Source organism: Microtus pennsylvanicus, chromosome 6 (genome assembly GCF_037038515.1).
Source record: "Microtus pennsylvanicus isolate mMicPen1 chromosome 6, mMicPen1.hap1, whole genome shotgun sequence".
NCBI classification, from domain to species: Eukaryota; Metazoa; Chordata; class Mammalia; order Rodentia; family Cricetidae; genus Microtus; species Microtus pennsylvanicus.
Window position 1 is genome coordinate 76,088,533 of NC_134584.1, and position 20,303 is coordinate 76,108,835.

General features: G+C 42.2%; 1 protein-coding gene across 2 annotated transcripts in view; it reads left to right on the forward strand.

The window, feature by feature from the left end:
- Arhgap10 (Rho GTPase activating protein 10) overlaps positions 1–20,303 on the forward strand; it is a 263,662-nt gene that overhangs the window by 199,082 nt on the left and 44,277 nt on the right. For both annotated transcript variants that reach the window (XM_075976491.1, XM_075976492.1), the window contains exon 19: positions 10,672–10,822. In XM_075976491.1, coding sequence (XP_075832606.1) covers positions 10,672–10,822 — 151 coding nt within the window. The remainder of the gene's footprint in view (positions 1–10,671; positions 10,823–20,303) is intronic.

Sequence of the window (20,303 nt, forward strand, 5' to 3'; positions counted from 1 at the left end):
TTGTTTAACTCGATTGAGTTTTCTCTTTACAATTAAGGGAATGTGTCCAGTAGTGCATGAACACACCCCTCCAGTGTGTGTGGGAACATGTGTGTCAAAGCCAGTCCTAGGTTTGGCCAGAGGAAGCTCCCTTGAGCAAAAGCTTCCCCTTTGCTCTTGAAGTATACAGATGTGATTGTGGGATGGACAGAGAGTTCTGAACTGATGAGGAATCCAGACTAGATCTTCCTCCTTTTAAGGTACAGGAAGTGGGGAAGGATGGAGACTCTGGTACTGTTACCTTTCAAGATGCATTGACATAAATGGTGCAGCTCACACCGAAGGAGAGGCTGGTGTTTGGCTATGGGATATGTGACTTCCCCCACAAACTCAGTTTAGTAGGAGGAAGAGTTGGAAAGTAGGCTGTTTGGATTGTTTTAAATATTCGTTTATGAATGTTCTTAACTTTCAGTGGTAAGGTATGGCCTATCTCTTTTCCTAATGTGTTTTTAAATAAAAATCTTGTCCCAAAGTTTAGTTTTGACAGCTGCACGAAGCAGAGGCTGATGTGTGTAACTAGGGACAGGACATTGGTAACCCCAGAAGCCAAGTTCCATGTCTCCACACGGAATGTGTTAGTTGCTTTCCTCTTTAAAACCAGACAGAACTGCAAGACTATAACCCCACAGACTAGTCCTCAGAGCTTCAGCAGAGCTGTCTGTCTCTGTGGGGCTGTGGATGTTCCATTGTTTGTACTGTTGCTGTGATAATTTACCCTGACAACGCTGAGACAGGGAGAAAGGGCTCAGGGTTGTGCTCACAGGCTCACCTCATGTAGATAATCTTATAGTTGTGCCCACAGGCTCACCTCATGTAGATAATCTTATAGTTGTGCCCACAGGCTCACCTCATGTAGATAATCTTATAGTTGTGCCCACAGGCTAACCTCATGTAGATAATCTTATAGTTGTGCCCACAGGCTAAGCTCATGTAGATAATCTTATAGTTGTACCCACGGGCTAAGCTCATGTAGATAATCTTATAGTTGTACCCACGGGCTAAGCTCATGTAGATAATCTTATAGTTGTACCCACAGGCTAAGCTCATGTAGATAATCTTATAGTTGTGCCCACAGGCTAAGCTCATGTAGATAATCTTATAGTTGTACCCACGGGCTAAGCTCATGTAGATAATCTTATAGTTGTACCCACGGGCTAAGCTCATGTAGATAATCTTATAGTTGTACCCACGGGCTAAGATCATGTAGATAATCTTATAGTTGTGCCCACAGGCTAAGATCATGTAGATAATCTTATAGTTGTGCCCATGGGATAACCTCATGTAGATAATCTTCACAGTTGTACCCACAGGCTAACCTCATGTAGATAATCTTTATAATTGTGCCCACGGGCTAACCTCATGTAGATAATCTTATAGTTGTACCCACGGGCTAACCTCATGTAGATAATCTTCATAGTTGTGGGTTAACCTCATGTAGATAATCTTCATAGTTGTACCTACAGGCTAACCTCATGTAGATAATCTTCATAGTTGTGCCCACGGGATAACCTCATGTAGATAATCTTCATAGTTGTTCCCACAGGCTTTTATCCCTTGATGATTCTAGATCTTGTTAAGTTGACAGCTCAGTGGTCATTTTTTTTTAAATCTTCTAGAGATTATTTTAAATATTGCAAACATTGCCACCTTTGTAAGGTGTATGAATTGTAATTTGAAAAGTTTTTTTAGTAAAGAAAGAAAAACTATTGCCATAAATTTTAGGAACAGTGGTTCCTAAAACAGGGATACCCACCGCCACGCCCACTGTAGCCCCTCAAAGTTCCGTTGCTGGGACTGGTGGCTCTTGGGCGGGGCTCCACTCTAAGGAGTTGTGGCAGGGCTAATATGGACAAACGGGTGCTCCCTGAGCTCTTAAAGAGGCGGGCCGCTGTGACAGGGTGTGTACTTGGAGAAGGTTTCAGATGATTGTGATTTTTTTTTCTTTGTGATTAAAATCCACATACTGAGTTTTGGAGACTTAAATGAATCCGTGCCTTATTCTCTCCCACTAGAAAACTAGTTACTCAACCTACCTGTTTCCAAAGAGGATACTGTTGAACTGGAAAATCTATGAGGTGATGCCAGCTACTTCCAGATTTGTTTTCTGGGATTTAAAGTTTCCAAGTGGCCCATGAGATAGGACTTTTTTTTATTTTAAAAACAAAACAAATCTTTTTTCATTATTCATACCAATCTAAGTATCCACTCCATCCACTTACCCCCACCCCAGCTTCCATCCACTCTTCAGAGAGGATAAGGCACATTGCTTTGGGGAAGGTCCAAGGCCCTCCCTACTATATCTATGCTGAGCAAGGTATCCATCCAAAGAGAATAGGTTCCCAAAAAGCCAGTACAAGCAATAGGGATAAATCCTGGTGCCACTGCCAGTGCCCCTCAGTCTGCCCCAGCCATGCAACTATCAACCACATTCAGAGGGACTAGTTTGGACCTATGCTTGTTCCTTTCCTGTACAGCTAGAGTTGGCAAGCTCCTATTAGCTCAGGTAAGCCATTTTAGTGGGTGTCCCTGTCATGGTCTTGACCTCTTTGTTCTAATTCTCACTCCTCCCACTCTTCGACTGGACTTTGGGAGCTCAGTCTAATGCTCCGCTGTGGTTCTCTTCCTCTGCTTCCATCAGTTGCTGGATGAAGGCTCTATAGTGACATTTAAGATATTCATCAGTCTAACTACGGGGCAAGGCCAGTTCAGGCACCCTCTCCTCTATTCCTTAGGTAATAGCTGGGGTCATCCTTGTGGATTCCTGGGAATTTCTCTTGAGCCAGGTCTTTTGCTAGCCCAATAATGACTCCCTCAATCAAGATATCTCTTTCCTTGCTGTCATGTTTGTCCTTCGTCCATCTTGACTGTCCCATTCTCAAGTTCTTACCCCCCTCTCCTTTTCCCCTGCTCTTCCCCTTACACCCTATTTTCTCCTCTTCTCCTTCCACCCCCATGCTCCCAATTTTGTCCGATGATCTTGTCTATTTCAACTTTCTAGGTGGATCTATATATGTTTTTCTTAGGGTTCACATTGTTGTTTAGCTTCTCTGGGATCATGAACTATAGGCTCAATATCTTTTGTTTATATCTGGTATCCATTTATGAGTGAGTACATACCATATTCAGGATGGTGTTTTCTAGTTCCATCCATTTGCATGCAAATTTCAAGATATCATTGGTTTTTAATGCTGAATAGTACTCTAATGTGTATATGTGCCACATTTTTTTTTTAAAGTCCATTCTTCCTTTGAGGGGCATCTAGGTTGTTTCCAGGTTCTGGTTACTACAAATAATGTTGTTATGAACATAGTTGAACAAATATCTTTGTAGTATGATTGAGCATCTTTTGGGTACATGCCCAAGAGTAGTATTGCTTAATCTTAAGTTAGATTCCCAATTTTCTTAGAAACCGCCATACTGATTTTCCAAAGTGGCTGTACAAGTTTGCATTCCCACCAGCAATGGATGAGTATTCTCCTTACTCCACATTTTCTCCAGCATAAGCTATCATTGGTGTTTTTGATCTTAGCCATTCTGACAGGTGCAAAATGGTATCTCAGAGTTGTTTTGATTTGAATTTCCCTGATGGCTAAGGATATTGAACATTTCCTAAAGTGTCTTTAAGCAATTTGAGATTCTTCTGTTGAGAATTCTCTGTTTAGTTCTGTACCCCATTTTGTAATTGGGTTATTTGGAATTTTGATGTCTAATTTCTAGAGTTCTTTATATATTTTAGAGATAAGACCTTTGTCTGATGTGGAGTTGGTGAAGATATTTCCCCATTCAGTAGGCTGCCTTTTTGTCTTATTGACATTGTCATTTGCTTTAACAGAAGCTTCTCAGTTTCAGGAGGTTCCATATTTATTGTTGCTCCTAGTGTGTGTGCTACTGGTGTTATATTTAAGAAATGGTCTCCTGTGCCCATGCATTGAAGGCTACTTCCCCCGTTCTCTTCTATCAGGTTCAGTGTGGTCAGATTTATATTGAGGTCTTTAATTCATTTGGACTTGAGTTCTGTGCATGGGGATAGATATGGATCTATTTTCTTCTACATATTGACATCCAGTTATGCCATCACCATTTGTTGAAGATGCTTTCTGTTTTCCATTGTATGATTTTAGCTTCTTTGTCAGGATCAGGTGTTTGTACGCGTGTGGATTAATATCCAGGCCTTCAATTCAATTCCATTAGTCAACCTCGTTGTTTTTATGCCACCATGATCAAGTAGGCTTCATTCCAGAGATGCAGGAATGGTTCAACATACGAATATCTATCAATGTAATCCATCATATAAATAAAATGAAAAAAAAACATAGGATCATCTCATTAGATGCTGAAAAAGCATTCAACAAAATCCAAATCCCCTTCACGATAAAGGTCTTGGAAAGATCAGGGATACAAGGAACATATCTAAACACAATAAAAGCAATATACAGCAGTCCAACAGCCAACATCAAATTAAATGGAGAAAAACTCAAAACTATTCCACTAAAATATGGACCAAGATAGGGCTGTCTACTCTCTCCATATCTATTCAACATAGTTCTTGAAGTTCTGGCTAGAGCAAAAGGAGATCAAGAGGGTTCAAATCGGAAAAGAAGAAGTCAAACTTTGGTTATTTGCAGATGATATGATTGTATATATAAGTGACCCCAAAAACTTTACCAAGGAACTCCTACAGCTGATAAATACCTTCAGTAATGTGGCTGGATACAAGATCAACTCAAAAAAAAAAATCAGTAGCCCTTCTATATACAAATGATAAAGAAGCTGAGAAAGAAATCAGAGAAATATCACTTTTCACAATAGCCACAAATAACATAAAATATCTTGGGGTAACATAACCAAAGAAGTGAAAGACCTATTCGAGACAAACTTTAAGTCTTTGAAGAAAGAAACTGAAGAAGATACCAGAAAATGGAAAGATCTCCCATGTTCTTGGAAAGGTAGGATCAAAATAATAAAAAAGGCAATCCTGCCAAAAGCAATCTATAGATTGCAGTATAGACCTTTATTGTGAGGTTTGCTATGCATGCTAGCAAAGGACATGCTGAAGAAAAGTTCTATTGGGGTGGTGGATTTTCCTAAGTGGAGAGTATGTGTAGCTGTTTGGGTTATGGAAGCCAGAGGTGCAGCTGTGTTTGGGAAAGTGCTTTCGTCTGACTGTGGAAACTCAGTTCTGGGTTTCCCAAATGTGTACAGGTGCAGGTGGGTAGCTTTGCACCTGGAGAGATTTTCTAAACTTTTGCAAACCGTAGAACAGCATTTTTAACTGGAAATGTATGTCGCACCATGGTAGGGGGGTGTGCACTTTTGCGTTGGGCCTCAGAGGCTTCCTCTGTATAGAGAGGAATCAGTGATCTGGGAGCATGTGGTGGCTTCCTGCTGCCTTTTGGTTCTGTAATGATATCAGAGTTTTAGTGTGCGTGGTCCCATTGTCTCTGCAGTCACTGGCAGGGCACTGCTGTTCTAGCCACTGTTGATTCCATGGAGCCTGCCTATGATTTGGAGTGTGTGGCTGGGACACGTTCCTTTCTGTGAAGGCTGATTGGAGAAGGTTCACCACCGAGACTGCTAAAGCAGAGACTGCAGCCGGCTAGGCGGTGCATTTTAGTCTATGATAGCTACAGAGATAGTGTCTGTTAGGTCTGGGGATGTGTCTGCACATGTCTCCCCAAACTTCAAATGTAGGACGAAAACAAGAATCCTATTAACTTCACATATCTGCAAACAAAATTTGGTTTTTTGGGTTTTTCGAACTTTTATTTTATTTTATTTTATTTTTTTTTAGTTTTTTTAACTTGTAAATGAAAATTGAAGGCTTTTTTCGGAGAGGACATGTAAAGTCAGGGCCACCATCAGAGCCTGAGCCTATGGGAAGAATGCACAGAAATAACAATGTCCTCTGCTCCTGTCTTCCTTTGAGTTAAGTCCCTCTCCAGTCTCTCACAATAGCAGGCAGGGTCTCATGCTGACAGGCGGCAGCCAGACCCATAACATGCTCCTGTTGTCCAGCGTCCTGGGCTGCATGAGGCGTCTGAGAGCTTTGAGGAACTGCAGCAGTGAACAGAATCCACCCAGAAAAGGAAGTGTGCTGTCCCTTGGAAGGTGTTAGAGATTGGCTCTAGGATACCATCTACTGCCCTCTGCTGCCACACAGCAGCAGGGTGCCCAAGTTCCTTCTATAAACATATATTTCTGTATAACTTTCACATGGCCTACTGTATACTTCAATCATCTCCCTATTATGTAACAATACCCAATAATACAATGCCATATGACTAGTGGTTGCATTGCATTTTTAGAGAATAACAAACAACGACAAGATAAAGTCTCTATATATTCACTACATATATATACTACTATATATTCCGAATATGTTTTCTCTTTTGACTGCACTCTGGGATATGGGGCTCAGGTTGGCAGGACACTAGTGTGCAAATCATACCTTGTTGGGGACAAAGGGTTGGGGCCAGTAGGATGCTAAGTAGCAGTTGACTCTGAGACCTTGTCTCTGGGCCATCGGGTTATCTGTAGTGCACAGGGATGGTAAACCGAGGGACGTCACCATGGGCCTTCGGGTCCCCTCAGAGCAGCTTCGTTGCACACTGTAGACTCTGAAGCTGAAAGGGACTTTGTTTGCCCTTTCTCCCCACTGCCCATGTTGGAAGTTGACTTGGGAAAGAGAATGCATTGATTTGCCGCTGTCTTCTGGAAATCTCTGTCTGCTTAAGAGAGACAACACTTGTAGGCTGCACATCACGGTGGAGGACGTCAGGTGATGGGACCACATAGGACACAGTGGAGTTCAGTGGCTGAGACTTGCATTCTGACATCAGGACATCTGGTCCAAATCTTTGTATATAAAGCACTTTGTATGATGTCAGGCATAATCACGTGCTAAATAATTGTACCTGCTGCTGGAGCCGCCTGAAGTACGCAGATGCAATGGACAGTCTTCCTTCCATGGTGAAAACCACTGGACTCCGGCAGAAGCATCTTTGAGAAGACGAATGACCACCCTCCTTCAGATGCTGCCTGTTCAAGTTGGGTACTGACGTGTAAATTTCGGAGGCGCTCCTTGTCTTCTGGCAGAGGTGACTCATACCCACATATGGCCCCTGGTGGCAGGAAGAGTTTACCAAGTCCCATGCTGGAGCATCTACTGCATTGCCCCTGAGGAGCCTGTGATTGTGAACAACAGTGACAGACTTGTGTGTGTGTTGGCGCTGTGGGGTGACCTGAGGTTGCAAACGCTTCCTTACCCGATAAGCTTTGTTTTGTTAGGATTGTCTGATCTGAGTTTTTCTTGTGTTGTAAATATGGAGGTGTGCGAAGAAGTTCTTAACACTAAAAGTGAAGTTTTGAATAAATACGATCTATCCTCAAACAAAGGCAGCAGGAGGTAGAATGCTAAACTAGGGGATTGAAAGTGAAGGGAGGCAAGTTACTGTGGTGAAGTCTCAGAAAGAGACTTGGGATGTGTATAGCGGTTCAAGAAGAATGTTTTGGTATTATAGAGAAAAACAAGATGAAGTGGAACATTCTAAAGTCAGATCACCAGAAAACAGCTCAACATTCAGTGTGAAGAGTTTTGCTTATTTCCTCTTGTAGACTTGGAAAGAATATAATACCATTCCTGCACATTGCAGAGAATCATAACAGGTAGCTTTGCAGCCTTCTGAGAGGAGAAAAGACCTTGGAATTGATGCTAATACATTGGGAAGCAAGGTGGATGTGTCTGAGGGGCAGAGTCGCTGGTGGGCTTATGTCCGTGGGCCCAGGCCTGCCTTGTCTAAACAGCAGGAAGTGATTTAAGTATAAAATTTTAGTGCTAAAGTAGAGAAATGAAGATGTTAAAAGCAGATGTTTGGTTCTAAGTTTTTCGAGAGTCCATTTGTAGCTTTCCCTTTAGCTCCTCGCTTGATGTCTTTCTCTGAAAGACTGGAAGAGCTGTTCCGAGTACCAGCTATGGTGATATTGGAGGTGGTGGAAAATGAGCGCTGTCTTGTGAAAGTGGCTGAGCAGCCTAATAGAGGCCTGGATTCATTTGCGTTGTTTATGTCTCGTGTCACAAATGCAGATTGGACCCATCTATTCTGAGTCCCGCGTGCCTGATGCTGCACTGGATGCTGCACTGTGTTAAGAGGTCTCCCGATGCACGAGCATCAGTTCCCAGCATCGACCTCAGCTCTCAGAGCTGGTGAGGTCCCAAAGCCCAGACAGTGCCGTCTATAGGGAATAGCTAGGTTTGCTAACAGCAGTGATGTGGAGGGTGGTTCAGCTGTCCGGATGCCGGTCCCCCAAAGAATTTATTAAGGCATTGGTCTTAATAAGAACCTTTGAGCCTTCATATGTATAAATGGGAGGTGGTGTGGTCTAAAAAATTCATGTGCATCTCTAGTGCCTTTACTTTTCTGAAATATTCTTTTGGTGTTGTGATTTTTGCCTTCAGTCCTTCCACAGTGAAGACACAGTTGTCCTAATTGTGGGATGATTTCCAAGTTGGTCTTTCTTTGCTTTGACTACACAAAAGAATGACCTGGGAGCTTTAAAATATAAACCAAAGAAAACAAAACAATTTGAAAGCACAAACCCAATGGTGCCTGAAGACCAGCTAATGTCTGGCCCCAGCTCTTGGTTGAGAACTGAAGTTAGGGGTGTGGTAGAGCCACAATGGGCTGACTCCGGATTGGCAAGCTCCCACACCTCCTGCTAGGTAGCCTTCTCCAGACATCTGACCCTCCAGTGGAGAGGGAGGTGCCTGAGCTGTCAGCACGTGTGCACGCTGTCTGTGCAGCATGCTTGGAAAACCACCACCCATGCAGTGCCAGTCCCGGGTTGCGGGGGGGCTAACTTCCCAGGGCTTGGTGTGCTTTGGACTTCCTGGCCTGATGACATCCCAGAGACATCTGCCATGTTTGTGGAAGTCAAGCATAGATAAGTTTGGGACTTTATAAAGTGTGGTCATGGTGCTGTTCCCTTTGACTGGGATTATGCTTCCCACTGTCCCTCCATCGCTGTTCTCATGTTGGTTTCCACCTCACTGTTCCTGTCCCTGTATGCCACAACCTTTTTAACTTGAACAGTGACGATGGCGGTACAGCAGCTGGGCCAGCAGATTCTCAAGACACACCTGTACAGTCTCCTCTTTGCCAGTGCCACATGGACCCAGATCCTGTGGAAAGACACTCTTAGTAGGGTTCCAGGTACAATAGCAGATGAGATTGTCACTGGCAAATACTTGGCCACAGCAACTTAAATAATTTCTTATTCTGTTTATACATGAGGGGGCAGTGTGACACTATAAAGCAAATACAGTGTTAAATAAGCTTATTTTTATTGGTATATAATAATTTTTAGGTGAGAATCTCTAGGGTTTTTAATTAAAACCCTTTCACTATCAGTCAGTTTTTCTGACTGACACACACACACACACACACACGCATGCATCATGTGCTTGATTCTGTTCAAATGAGTAAGTAATGAATTGCAATACCTTTTCTTGTGAGTTTACATTTGGGTTCTTTTTTCTCTGTTTTTTTTTTTCTCTGTTTTTTTTTTTTTTGAGACAAGATTTCTCTGTGTAGCTTGGAGCCTATCCTGAAACTCACTCTGTAGACCAGGCTGGCCTCGAACTCACAGAGATCCGCCTGCCTCTGCCTCCTGAGTCTGGGATTAAAGGCGTGCGCCACCACCACCTGGCTAGGTTTGTGGTTTTTTAATAGTAGGTGCTTGTTTCTTGTCTCCACTGGAGGAATGTGTCAGTCCTCTACAGGTATAGTGTCTTGTCAGGCTGATGCCTCTAATTTTTTATTTCATTGCTTCATTGAAGGCCAGAGTCACTTAGGCTGAGGGGAGCCTTTCACCTCAGGTCTTGGTGGCCAGGGGACATCTGTGATGAATCACTGCAGTGTGAAATGCTTCTCTGTGTGGCACACATATTACTTTTTCCCAAACAAATTGCTAGGCAAAAAAGCAGCACATTTTAATTAATGTTATCATTCCTGATATGTGAATGGCGCTGCAGATAAATCATGGTGGCGATGTTCTGGACCAGAAATAGGAGAGAAAAGTATTAAGAGGGTTGGAACATATTAAATGAATTGATGAAATCTATAAAACATTAAATAAGAGAATTATGAAGACTGTAAATCAGAATCCAGACAGGTGATTTCATAGACACAGGCTATTTTTTAAACCTATAAAAATGTTTGTAAATGGATGTTTCTGTTTATGTTGTTGGGAAAAAATTAGTCTGACAGTTTGGCATAAGAATAACCGTCTTTGAAACCTAAGGGGTTTTGGATGCCTTTATACTGATCCCGGCTCCTTTCCTGTGCATGAAGAACCATGATTGTCTGCCCCATGGTGGAAAACATGGTATTTGTTTACTTTAAGAAAAAGTTATTTGAAATATAATCATCTAGTGCTGTTTTAATTTTAGTGAGATGCTTTATTTTGAAATCTTGTGTTAAAAACTTTTTTTTTTTAATGTTAAATTCAGAGGACTGGATTTTGGCTCTGGTCTGTCATGAATGAACCCCAAATCTAGTGTGGGCAGGTTCTGGTTTGCTGTAACAATAACACGTTTCACTCACGGACACCCACTGTGCTTATGCCCAATGGCAGATATTTCGGACCTCGCCTGATGCTGCCCTCCCTGAGCCCACCTGCCTGTCGGCATCACCTCCAAATGCTCCACCGCGACAGTCCAAGAGACAGGGGCAGAGGACCAAGAGGCCGGTGGCTGTGTATAATCTTTGTCTTGAGCTGGAAGACGGTAAGATGCGGATTGTTCTGCTGGTGGCGTGCTGAGGGCGCAGCCTGTCACCCACCCTCGGTGCAGGCCCCAATGTTTCAGTCTCTTGTGCTCTTATTTCTGTCTCCCCTAAATTGTAATGTTTTAGATTAGCAAGGAGGTTGGCGTTTTCTGGTCAGAGAGAAAAATGCAAGTTTCTGTTTTGTGTTTGTTTCTGTTATGCATAGTTCTTTTTTTGTTTTAAGGCAGCTTAAATTTCTTTTTTGGGAGACTTGTGTGACCTCCTGTGAGGTTACATAACCCCGAGACACATGGAACTAAAATTAAAGCAGATCTTTGATGCGAGTGAGGAGCTGGTGGAGCCAATCCCTTGCTAATGCGTCTGGATTAAAGGCACAGGTTACTGTTGTGGGGCATGGGCTTCTGCGCAGTGGTGAACCCGGTGGACCGAAGCCCTCAAAGAGCAGAGTCCTCAGTCACCGCCACAGCCGGGGTGGCCAGTTGGCCTGCCTTTGAAGTAAGGCTGCACCAACTGGGGCCAGTGGTTGGGCAGATGGTGATTCTCATGCCCCGTCCAAACACTGTCGTTGCCAACTGGCTCTCACCTCATAGCCTTGTGTGAACTTTTAGGTCAGAGCCAAGACTGCGAGCTCCACAAGGGCTGATTGGTGATTTGTAGTCACGTGGTTCTCGCGAGGAAAACATGATGATGTGTCCAAGCTCCACAAGGGCTGATTGGTGATTTGTAGTCACGTGGTTCTCGCGAGGAAAACAAGGTGATGTGATGTCCAAGCTGCATTTTTGCCTGCGCATTTCCTCCTGTTGAGTCAGTTTTCCAAATTTAAGGTTATTCTTCACTTCTTTTGCCGCAAACCCTTAAGTCTTTGTTGTGGTTATGTTGACGGGGACCAAATTAGAATACCTTCATCATGAACACACATTCAAGAGAAAAGTGTCAGTCGGTTCATCCAGGGAAGTGGCAACTGTCCTCAAGTGACTGGAGGTGCATGCAGAAAGACCCACAATATTCCGGTAACAAAACTAGGGTGTGTTGTTCTTGTTTCTTTCTGAATTGCTTGCTATGTGCACACGTTTCAGAAATAAGGTCTGGTATTATTTTCCTGTTTCCCAGAGAAAATCATGAGCCACGAATATCAGTTTCTGATTGGAGTGTGTGTGTGTGAATGAGTGTGTGTGTGTGAGAGTGTGTGTGTGTGTTTAGGTCAGAGATCTCTAGAGCTTATCTTTTGGGGAGGCTCTTGTTGAACTCGGGACTCACTGGTTCTGCACAGTGCTAGGGTTACAGGCCTATATGAGCACGCTCAACTTGGTGATGTGGAAGGCACACTCCAGTCTCCCCTCCTGGCTTGCTCAGCAGGTATTTTACAGATGGGGCCATCTCTCCAGCTCCCAGAACTTCTCTTCAGACTTGTTTCCACTTGTGATCCCAGCTAACTTTTTTCTCTTCTCACTTTCTTTGTCAACGGAGCTGCTAATAAGGAGTAAAACTGCCTGGTTTGAGTCTCACCTTCTCCCCCAGCTCACCTGTCCTCTGCTAGAAGTGTTAATAAACAGTGAAACAAGCAAATGCCAGAAAGTAGGAGGGGAGAAAGAAATACACACAAGATGACTAGATGTCTGAAGGCCTGCAAGGGAACCAGAGCTAACTGTTTGACGGTGGAGGTGATCAAAGTCAGGCGTTTGTCTGGAAATCACAGCTGCATTCTGTTAGTCTTAGGAATAAAATTGGACCTTAACAAATCGATAGAGGTGCTACCTTTCTGTGCAAAGTTTCTAAATGATCATTAATGACTGAGAAGTGTCTTGTAGCAGTATTCTCATTTTCGATGGAAAACTCAAGATGGCATATGGAGTATATTGCTCCTAAGCTTTAGGAAATATTTTTGTCCTCAGTGTCAGGCAAATGCTCTGCTGTCGAACCGTGATCACTCCTGATGTTATACTTCTTAAATGTTACTTAATTTTGAGGGGAAATATCAATTATGCATTTCCTTTATTCTATCATATGTTTGTTGCTTCATGATTAATTGCATGTTATTTTACTGTTCTTTGTTTTATAACTCTGTTCTTTCTTTTTGGTGACATCCTTGACTTTCTTTTTTAAACCAGCCAACCTCTCTTCCTTCCTTCATTTATTGAAAATAGATTTTTTTAAATGTAATATATTCTCATTTCAGGTTCCTTTTCTATAAACGCCTCCCAGATCCTCCCCACTTCACATCCACCCAAATCCATACCCTTTCTTTCTCGCTCTGATTAGAATACACAAAGACCTCAAAAAAATAATACTAAAATAAAATAAGATGAAATAAAACCACACAGACCAGAATAGGACAAATGTGGGGAGAAAGAGCCAAAGATAGTACAAGAAATACACAGAAAACTAATAAAAACAAAATTGTAAACCATAACATATAAGCCCAAGCTGTGAGGTTAAAAAAAAAAAGCCCAGACAGCACTATGAAACAAAACCGACTCCCAAAACAGCATTGTGTTGGCCATTTCCTGCTGGGCTTGGGCCACCATGGAGGAAGCACCTGGGAGGGGGAGAGGGTGATGTATGGTGATAGCAGAATGCAGTCAGGACTCATCTTAGTGCTCTGCTCCTTTAGCAGAACAATATTTGGGTTTTCCTAGGTCCAAGGTCTGTCTAGTCTCAGTCTGATTTTTTGTTCCTTTGTTTTATTTTTTTTAACTTTTTTTTATTTTTATTTTTTTTAATTATTTATTTATTATGTATACAATATTCTGCCTACACGTATGCCTGCAGGCCAGAAGAGGGCACCAGACCTCATTACAGATGTGGTTGCTGGGAATTGAACTCAGGACCTTTGGAAGAACAGGCAATGCTCTTAACCGCTGAGCCATCTCTCCAGCCCCCTTTATTTTTATTTTTTATTAATTATTTATTAAAGATTTCTGCCTCCTCCCTGCCACCGCCTCCCATTTTCCTCCTCTTCCCCCGGTCAAGTCCCCCTCCCTCGTCAGCCCAAAGAGCAATCAGGGTTCCCTGCCCTGTGGGAAGTCCAAGGACCACCCACCTCCATCCAGGTCTAGTAAGGTGAGCATCCAAACTGCCTAGGCTCCCACAAAGCCAGTATGTGCAGTAGGATCAAAAACCCATTGCCATTGTTCTTGAGTTCTCAGTAGTCCTCATTGTCCGCTATGTTCAGAGAGTCCGGTTTTATCCCAGGCTTTTTCAGACCCAGGCCAGCTGGCCTTGGTTAGTTCCCGATAGAACATCCCCATTGTCTCAGTGTGTGGGTGCGCCCCTCGCGGTCCTGAGTTCCTTGCTCATGCTCTCTCTCCTTCTGCTCCTGACTTGGATCTTGAGATTTCAGTCTGGTGCTCCAATGTGGGTCTCTGACTCTGTCTCCTTTCATCATCTAATGAAGGTTAATATTCAGGAGGATGCCTATATGTTTTTCTTTGGGTTCACCTTCTTATTTAGCTTCTCTAGGATCAAGAATTATAGGCTCAATGTCCTTTATTTATGGCTAGAAACCAAATATGAGTGAGAACATCCCATGTTCCTCTTTTTGGGTCTGGCTTACCTCACTCAGGCTAGTGTTTTCTATTTCCGTCCATTTGTATGCAAATTCAAGAAGTCATTGTTTTTTACTGCTGAGTAGTACTCTAATATGTATATATTCCATACTTTCATCATCCATTCTTCCATTGAAGGGCATCTAGGTTGTTTCCAGGTTCTGGCTATTACAAACAATGCTGCCATGAACATAGTTGAGCAAATCCTTTTGTTGTATGATAGGGCATCTCTTGTGTGTATTCCCAAGAGTGGTATTGCTGGGTCCAGGGATAGGTTGATCCCGAATTTCCTGAGAAACCGCCACACTGCTTTCCAAAGTGATTGCACTAGTTTGCGTTCCCACTAGCAATGGATGAGTGTACCCCTTTCTCCACAACCTCTCCAGCAGAGGCTATCATTGGTGTTTTTTATTTTAGCCATTCTGACAGGTGTAAGATGGTATCTTAAAGTTGTCTTGATTTGCATTTCCCTGATCGCTAAGGAAGTTGAGCATGATCTTAAGTGTCTTTTGGCCATTTGAACTTCTTCTGTTGAGAATTCTCTGTTCAGCTCAGTGAGTGCCCCATTTTATAATTGGGTTGATTAGCCTTTTATGGTCTAGTTTCTTGAGTTCTTTATATATTTTGGAGATCAGACCTTTGTCAGTTGCGGGGTTGGTGAAGATCTTCTCCCAATCAGTGGGTTGCCTTTTTGTCTTAGTGACAGTGTCCTTTGCTTTACAGAAGCTTCTCAGTCTCAGGAGGTCCCATTTATTCAATGATGCCCTTAATGTCTATGCTGCTGGGGTTATACGTAGGAAGTGGTCTCCTGTGCCCATGTGTTGTAGAGTACTTCCCACTTTCTCTTCTGTTGGGTTCAGTGTGTTCAGACTGATATTGAGGTCTTTAATCCATTTGGACTTGATTTTTGTGCATGGTGATAGATATGGATCTATTTTCATTCTTCTACAGATTGACATCCAGCTTTGCCAGCACAATTTTTTGAAGATGCTCTCTTTTTTCCATTGTATACTTTTAGCTCCTTTATCGAAAATAAAGGTGCTCATGGGTTTGTGGGTTAAAGTCAGGGTCTTCTATTCAATTCCATTGGTCGACTTCTCTGTTTTATGCCAATACCAAGCTGTTTTCAATACTGTAGCTCTGTAATAGAGTTTGAAGTCAGGGATGGTAATGCCTCCAGAAGTTCCTTTATTGTATTAGATTGTTTTGGCTATCCTGGGTTTTTTGTTTTTCTATATAAAGTTGATTATTGTCTTCTCCAGGTTTGTGAAGAATTTTGATGGGATATTGATGGGGATTGCATTGAATCTATAGATTGCTTTTGGTAGAATTGCCATTTTTACTATGTTGATCCTCCAAATCCAAGAGCAAGGAAGATCCTTCCATTTTCTGGTGTCCTCTTCAATTTTCTTCTTCAAAGACTTAAAGTTCTTGTCAAATAGATCTTTCACTTCCTTGGTCAGAGTTACCCCCAAGATATTTTATGCTATTTGTGGCTATCGTGAAAGGTGATGCTTCTGATTTCCCTCTCTGCTTTCTTATCCTTAGTGTATAGGAAGGCAACTGATTTTTTGGAGTTGATCTGGTATCCTGCCACATTACCAAAGGTTTTTATCAGCTGTAGGAGTTCTTTGGTAGAGTTTTTGGGGTCGCTTATGTATACTATTATATCATCTGCAAATAACAAAAGCTTAACTTCTTCCTTTCCAATACGAATCCCCTTGATCCCTTATGTTGTCTTATTGCTATTGCTAGAACTTCAAGCACTATATTTGAAGAGGTATGGAGAGAGTGGACATCCTTGTCTTGTTCCTGATTTTAGTGGGATGGCTTTGAGTTTTTCTCCGTTTAATTTAATGTTAGCTGTCAGCTTGCTGTAAATAGCTTTTATTATATTTAGGTATGACCCTTGTATCTCTAATCTCTCCAAGACCTTTATCATAAAGGGGTGTTGAATTTTGTCGAATGCTTTTTCAGCATCTAATGAAATGATCATATGGTTATTTTCTTTCAGTTTATTTATATGGTGGATTACATTGATAGATTTTCGTATGTTGAACCAGCCCTGCATCTCTGGGATGAAACCTACTTGTTCATAATGGATAATTTTTCTAAAGTGTTCTTGGATTCGGTTTGCCAGTATTTTATTGAGAATTTTTGCGTCGATATTCATGAATGATATAGGCCTGTAATTCTCTTTCTTGGTTGGGTCTTTGTGTGGTTTTGGTATCAGGGTAACTGTAGCTCATAAAAGGAGTTTGGCAATGACTCTTCTGTTTCTATATTGTGAAATACATTAAGGAGTATAGGTATTAGCTCTTCTTGGAAGTTCTGGTAGAATTCTTCATTGAATCCATCTTGTCCTGGGCTTTTTTTGGAAGGGAGATTTTTGATAACAGTTTCTAATTCTTCGCGAATAACAGGTCTATTTAGATCGTTCACCTGGTCTTGGTTTAGCTTTGGTATATGGTACTCATCTAAAAAAATGTCCATTTCTTTTGTATTTTCCAGTTTTGTGGCATACAGACTTTTGTAGTAAGATCTAATGATTCTCTGAATTTCCTCTGTGTCTGTGGTTATGTCCCCCTTTTCATTTATTATCTTATTTATTTGATTGTTTTCTCTGTGTCGTTTAATTAATTTGAATAGGGGTTTGTTGATCTTGTTGATTTTCTCCAAGAACCAACTTTTTTTTTTTGATTCTTTGGACTGTTTTCTGTGTTTCTATTTTGTTGGTTTCCACCCTCAGTTTGATTATTTCCAGTCTTCTACTCCTTCTGGGCGCGTCTGCTTCTTTTTTTTTCTAGAGCTCTCAGGTGTGCTGTTAAGTCTTCAATGTATGCTTTCTCCGTTTTCTTTAAGTGGGCACTTAGTGCTATGAGCTTTCCTCTTATCACTGCTTTCATCATGTCCCATAGGTTTGAGTATGTTGTCTCTTTATTTTCATTAAATTCAAGGAAGACTCTGATTTCTTTCTTAATTTCTTCCTTGACCCAGGTGTTGTCCAGTTTCCATGAGTTTGTCGGCTCTGGGGGTAGCATTGTTGTTGTCTTCTAACTTTAATCCGTGGTGATCTGGTAAGACACAGGTGGACACTGATATTTTTTTGTAACTGTGGAGGTTTCCTTTGTTTCCGAGTATATGGTCAATTTTCGAGAAGATTCCATGAGCTGCAGAGAAGAAGGTATAGTCTTTCCTATTTGGGTGGAGTGTTCTATAGATGTCTGTTAAAAATTCATTTGCTTCATTACCTCCAACAATTCTCTTAATTCTCTATTAGGTTTCTGTCTGATTGACCTGTCCATTGGTGAGAGAGGTGTGTTGAAGTCTCCTACTACTAGTGTGTGGTTTGATGTCTGCCTTGAGTTTTAGTAATATTTCTTCTGCATAAGTGGGTGCTTTTATGTTAGGGGCGTAGATATTCAGGATTGAGACTTCATCCTGATGAATTGTTCCTGTTATGAGTATAAAGTGTCCATCTCGATCTCTTCTGATTGATTTTAGTTTGAAGTCATTTTTGTTAGAAATTAGTATGGCCATACCTGCTTTTTTCTTAGGACCATTTGCTTGAAAAACCTTTTCTCAACCCTTTACTCTGAGTAGATGCCTGTTCTTGTGGTTGAGATGTGTTTCTTGCAAACAGCAGAATGTTGGATCCTGTTTTCATATCCAATCTCTTAGTCTGTGCCTTTTTATAGGTGAATTGAGACCATTAATATTAAGTGATATTAATGACCAGTGATTGTTTACTCCGGTTATTCTCATTTATTTTGGTAGTAGAGTTTGTGTGTCTCCCTTCTTTGAGTTGTGCTGGTGAAGGGTCGCTAGATGCCTCAGTTATTGTAGGCAGTGTTGGCAATGTTGGATTCCTTGGGTTGTGATTTTCCTTCTATTACTTTCTGTAGGGCTGGATTTGTGGCTACGTATTGTTTAAATTTGTTCTTATCCTGGAATGTCTTGTTTTCTCCATTGATAGTAAATGATAGCTTGGCTGGGTATAGTAATTTGGGTTTGCATCCATGGTCTCTTAGTTTCTGCAGTACCTCTATCCAGGACCTTCTGGCTTTCATGGTTTCCATAGAGAAGTCAGGTGTAAGTCTGATCAGTTTACCTTTATAAGTTACTTTCCCTTTTTCCTTTGCAGCTCTTAATATTCTTTCTTTAATATGTATATTTTGAGTTTTCATTATTATATGGCGAGGGGATTTTTTTTTTGATCCGGTCTGTTTGGTTTTCTGTATGCTTCTTGAATATTAAAAGGAATATCTTTCTTTATGTTGGGAAAGTTTTCTTCCATAATTTTGTTAAAAATATTTTCTGGGCCTTTGAGTTGTGACTCTTCTCCTTCTTCTATTCCTATTATTCTTAGGTTTGGTCTTTTTATTGTGTCCCATATTTCCTGAATGTTTTGTGATGAGAATTTGTTTGCTTTGCTCTTTTCTTTGATCATTGTGTTTATTTTTTCTATGGTGTTTTCAGAATCTGAGATTCTTTGTTCTATCTCTTGTATTCTATTGATTATGCTTGTTTCTGTAGTCTCTGCTCGTTGACCTAGATTTTCCATATCCAGCTGGTCCTCAGTTTGTGTTTTCTTCCTTGCTTCCATTTCAGTTTTCAATCTTAAACTGTTTCCATTACCTGTTTGATTGTTTTTTCTTGGTTTCCCAGGGTATCATTTACGTATTTCCTCATTTCTTCAACCTTTTTGTTATACTTCTCATCCATTTCTATAAGGGTGTTTTTTACATGTTGTTTAAGGGACTCTATTGCTTTCATAAAGTCAATTTTTTCCTCTTCTGTGTTTGGGTGTTCAAGTCCTTCTGTTGTAAGATCATGGGGTTCTGGTGTTTTCATGTTGTTTTTCAGATTGTTGAGTGAATTCCTGCCTTGGCGTCTGCCCATCTTCCCCTATCAATGCTATCTAATGGGTCTTTTAAAACAGGATCAGGTTTCCTTGATGGCTAGGGGCCCCGCTTACAAAATGCCCTCGCTCCATTTCCTGGGTTCCCGCCATGGGCCAAGATCCCTCTCACCACTCAGAAGGGTCTTTAGGACCAGGACCAGGCTCCCCGTTTGCCAGGGACCTCGCCAACAAAAGGTCTACCACTCTGCAGGCCAGCCACCAAAACAGAGAAACTCCCGCTGCCCTCTGCCCCAAGCTGCGGACCCAGTGCCCAAACAGGCTAAACTGGGTGATCCTGCGGCCCCGTGGTAGGGAGGGGGAGTGAAGGAGGCCCCTGGGCGCAAGCTGGGATGGGCCAGGGAGAGAGAGGTCGCAGCAGAGGAGCAGCCCCAGCAGAGGGTACCAGCTCTCGCAGACTAACCAGGGGGTCAAGGGAGTCGGGGGGATGCCCCCGCTCCATTTCCTGTGTCCCACTGCTGGCCAAGAACACTCTCCCCACTCAGGAGGGTCTTCAGGGACACGACCAGGCTCCTCGTTCGCCCATGGACCTCTCCAATAAAAGGCCTACCACTCTGGAGGCCTGGCCCCAAAAAAACCTACTTGATTTAATTGTAGTGGGGTGATCTGCTCTCCGTGTGGGCTTCACTGTTTCATGCTTGGACTATCCCGCATCTGCCACGTCTGTGCGCCGGTGCCTCTGCCGCTTGGGCCTGCGCGCCAGTGCGCTCCGGTGTCTCCTGTTCCTTTGTTTTAAATTAAGCATGTATCAGTGTTTTGAGTGCGCATCCATGCCCCATATGTGTACAACGCCCATGGAGGCTAGAAGAGGGCATTGGGTCCCCTGGCGCTGCGGTTACAGATACTGTGAGCTGCCATGTGTGTCCTGGGAATTGAACCTGCGTCCTCTGAAAGTCACTGAACCACATTTTCTTTACCCATGCTTTGGTTGAGGGACATCTGGGTTGTTTCCAGGTTCTGGCTATTATGAATAATGCTGCTATGAATATAGTTGAGCAAATGTCCTTGTGGTAT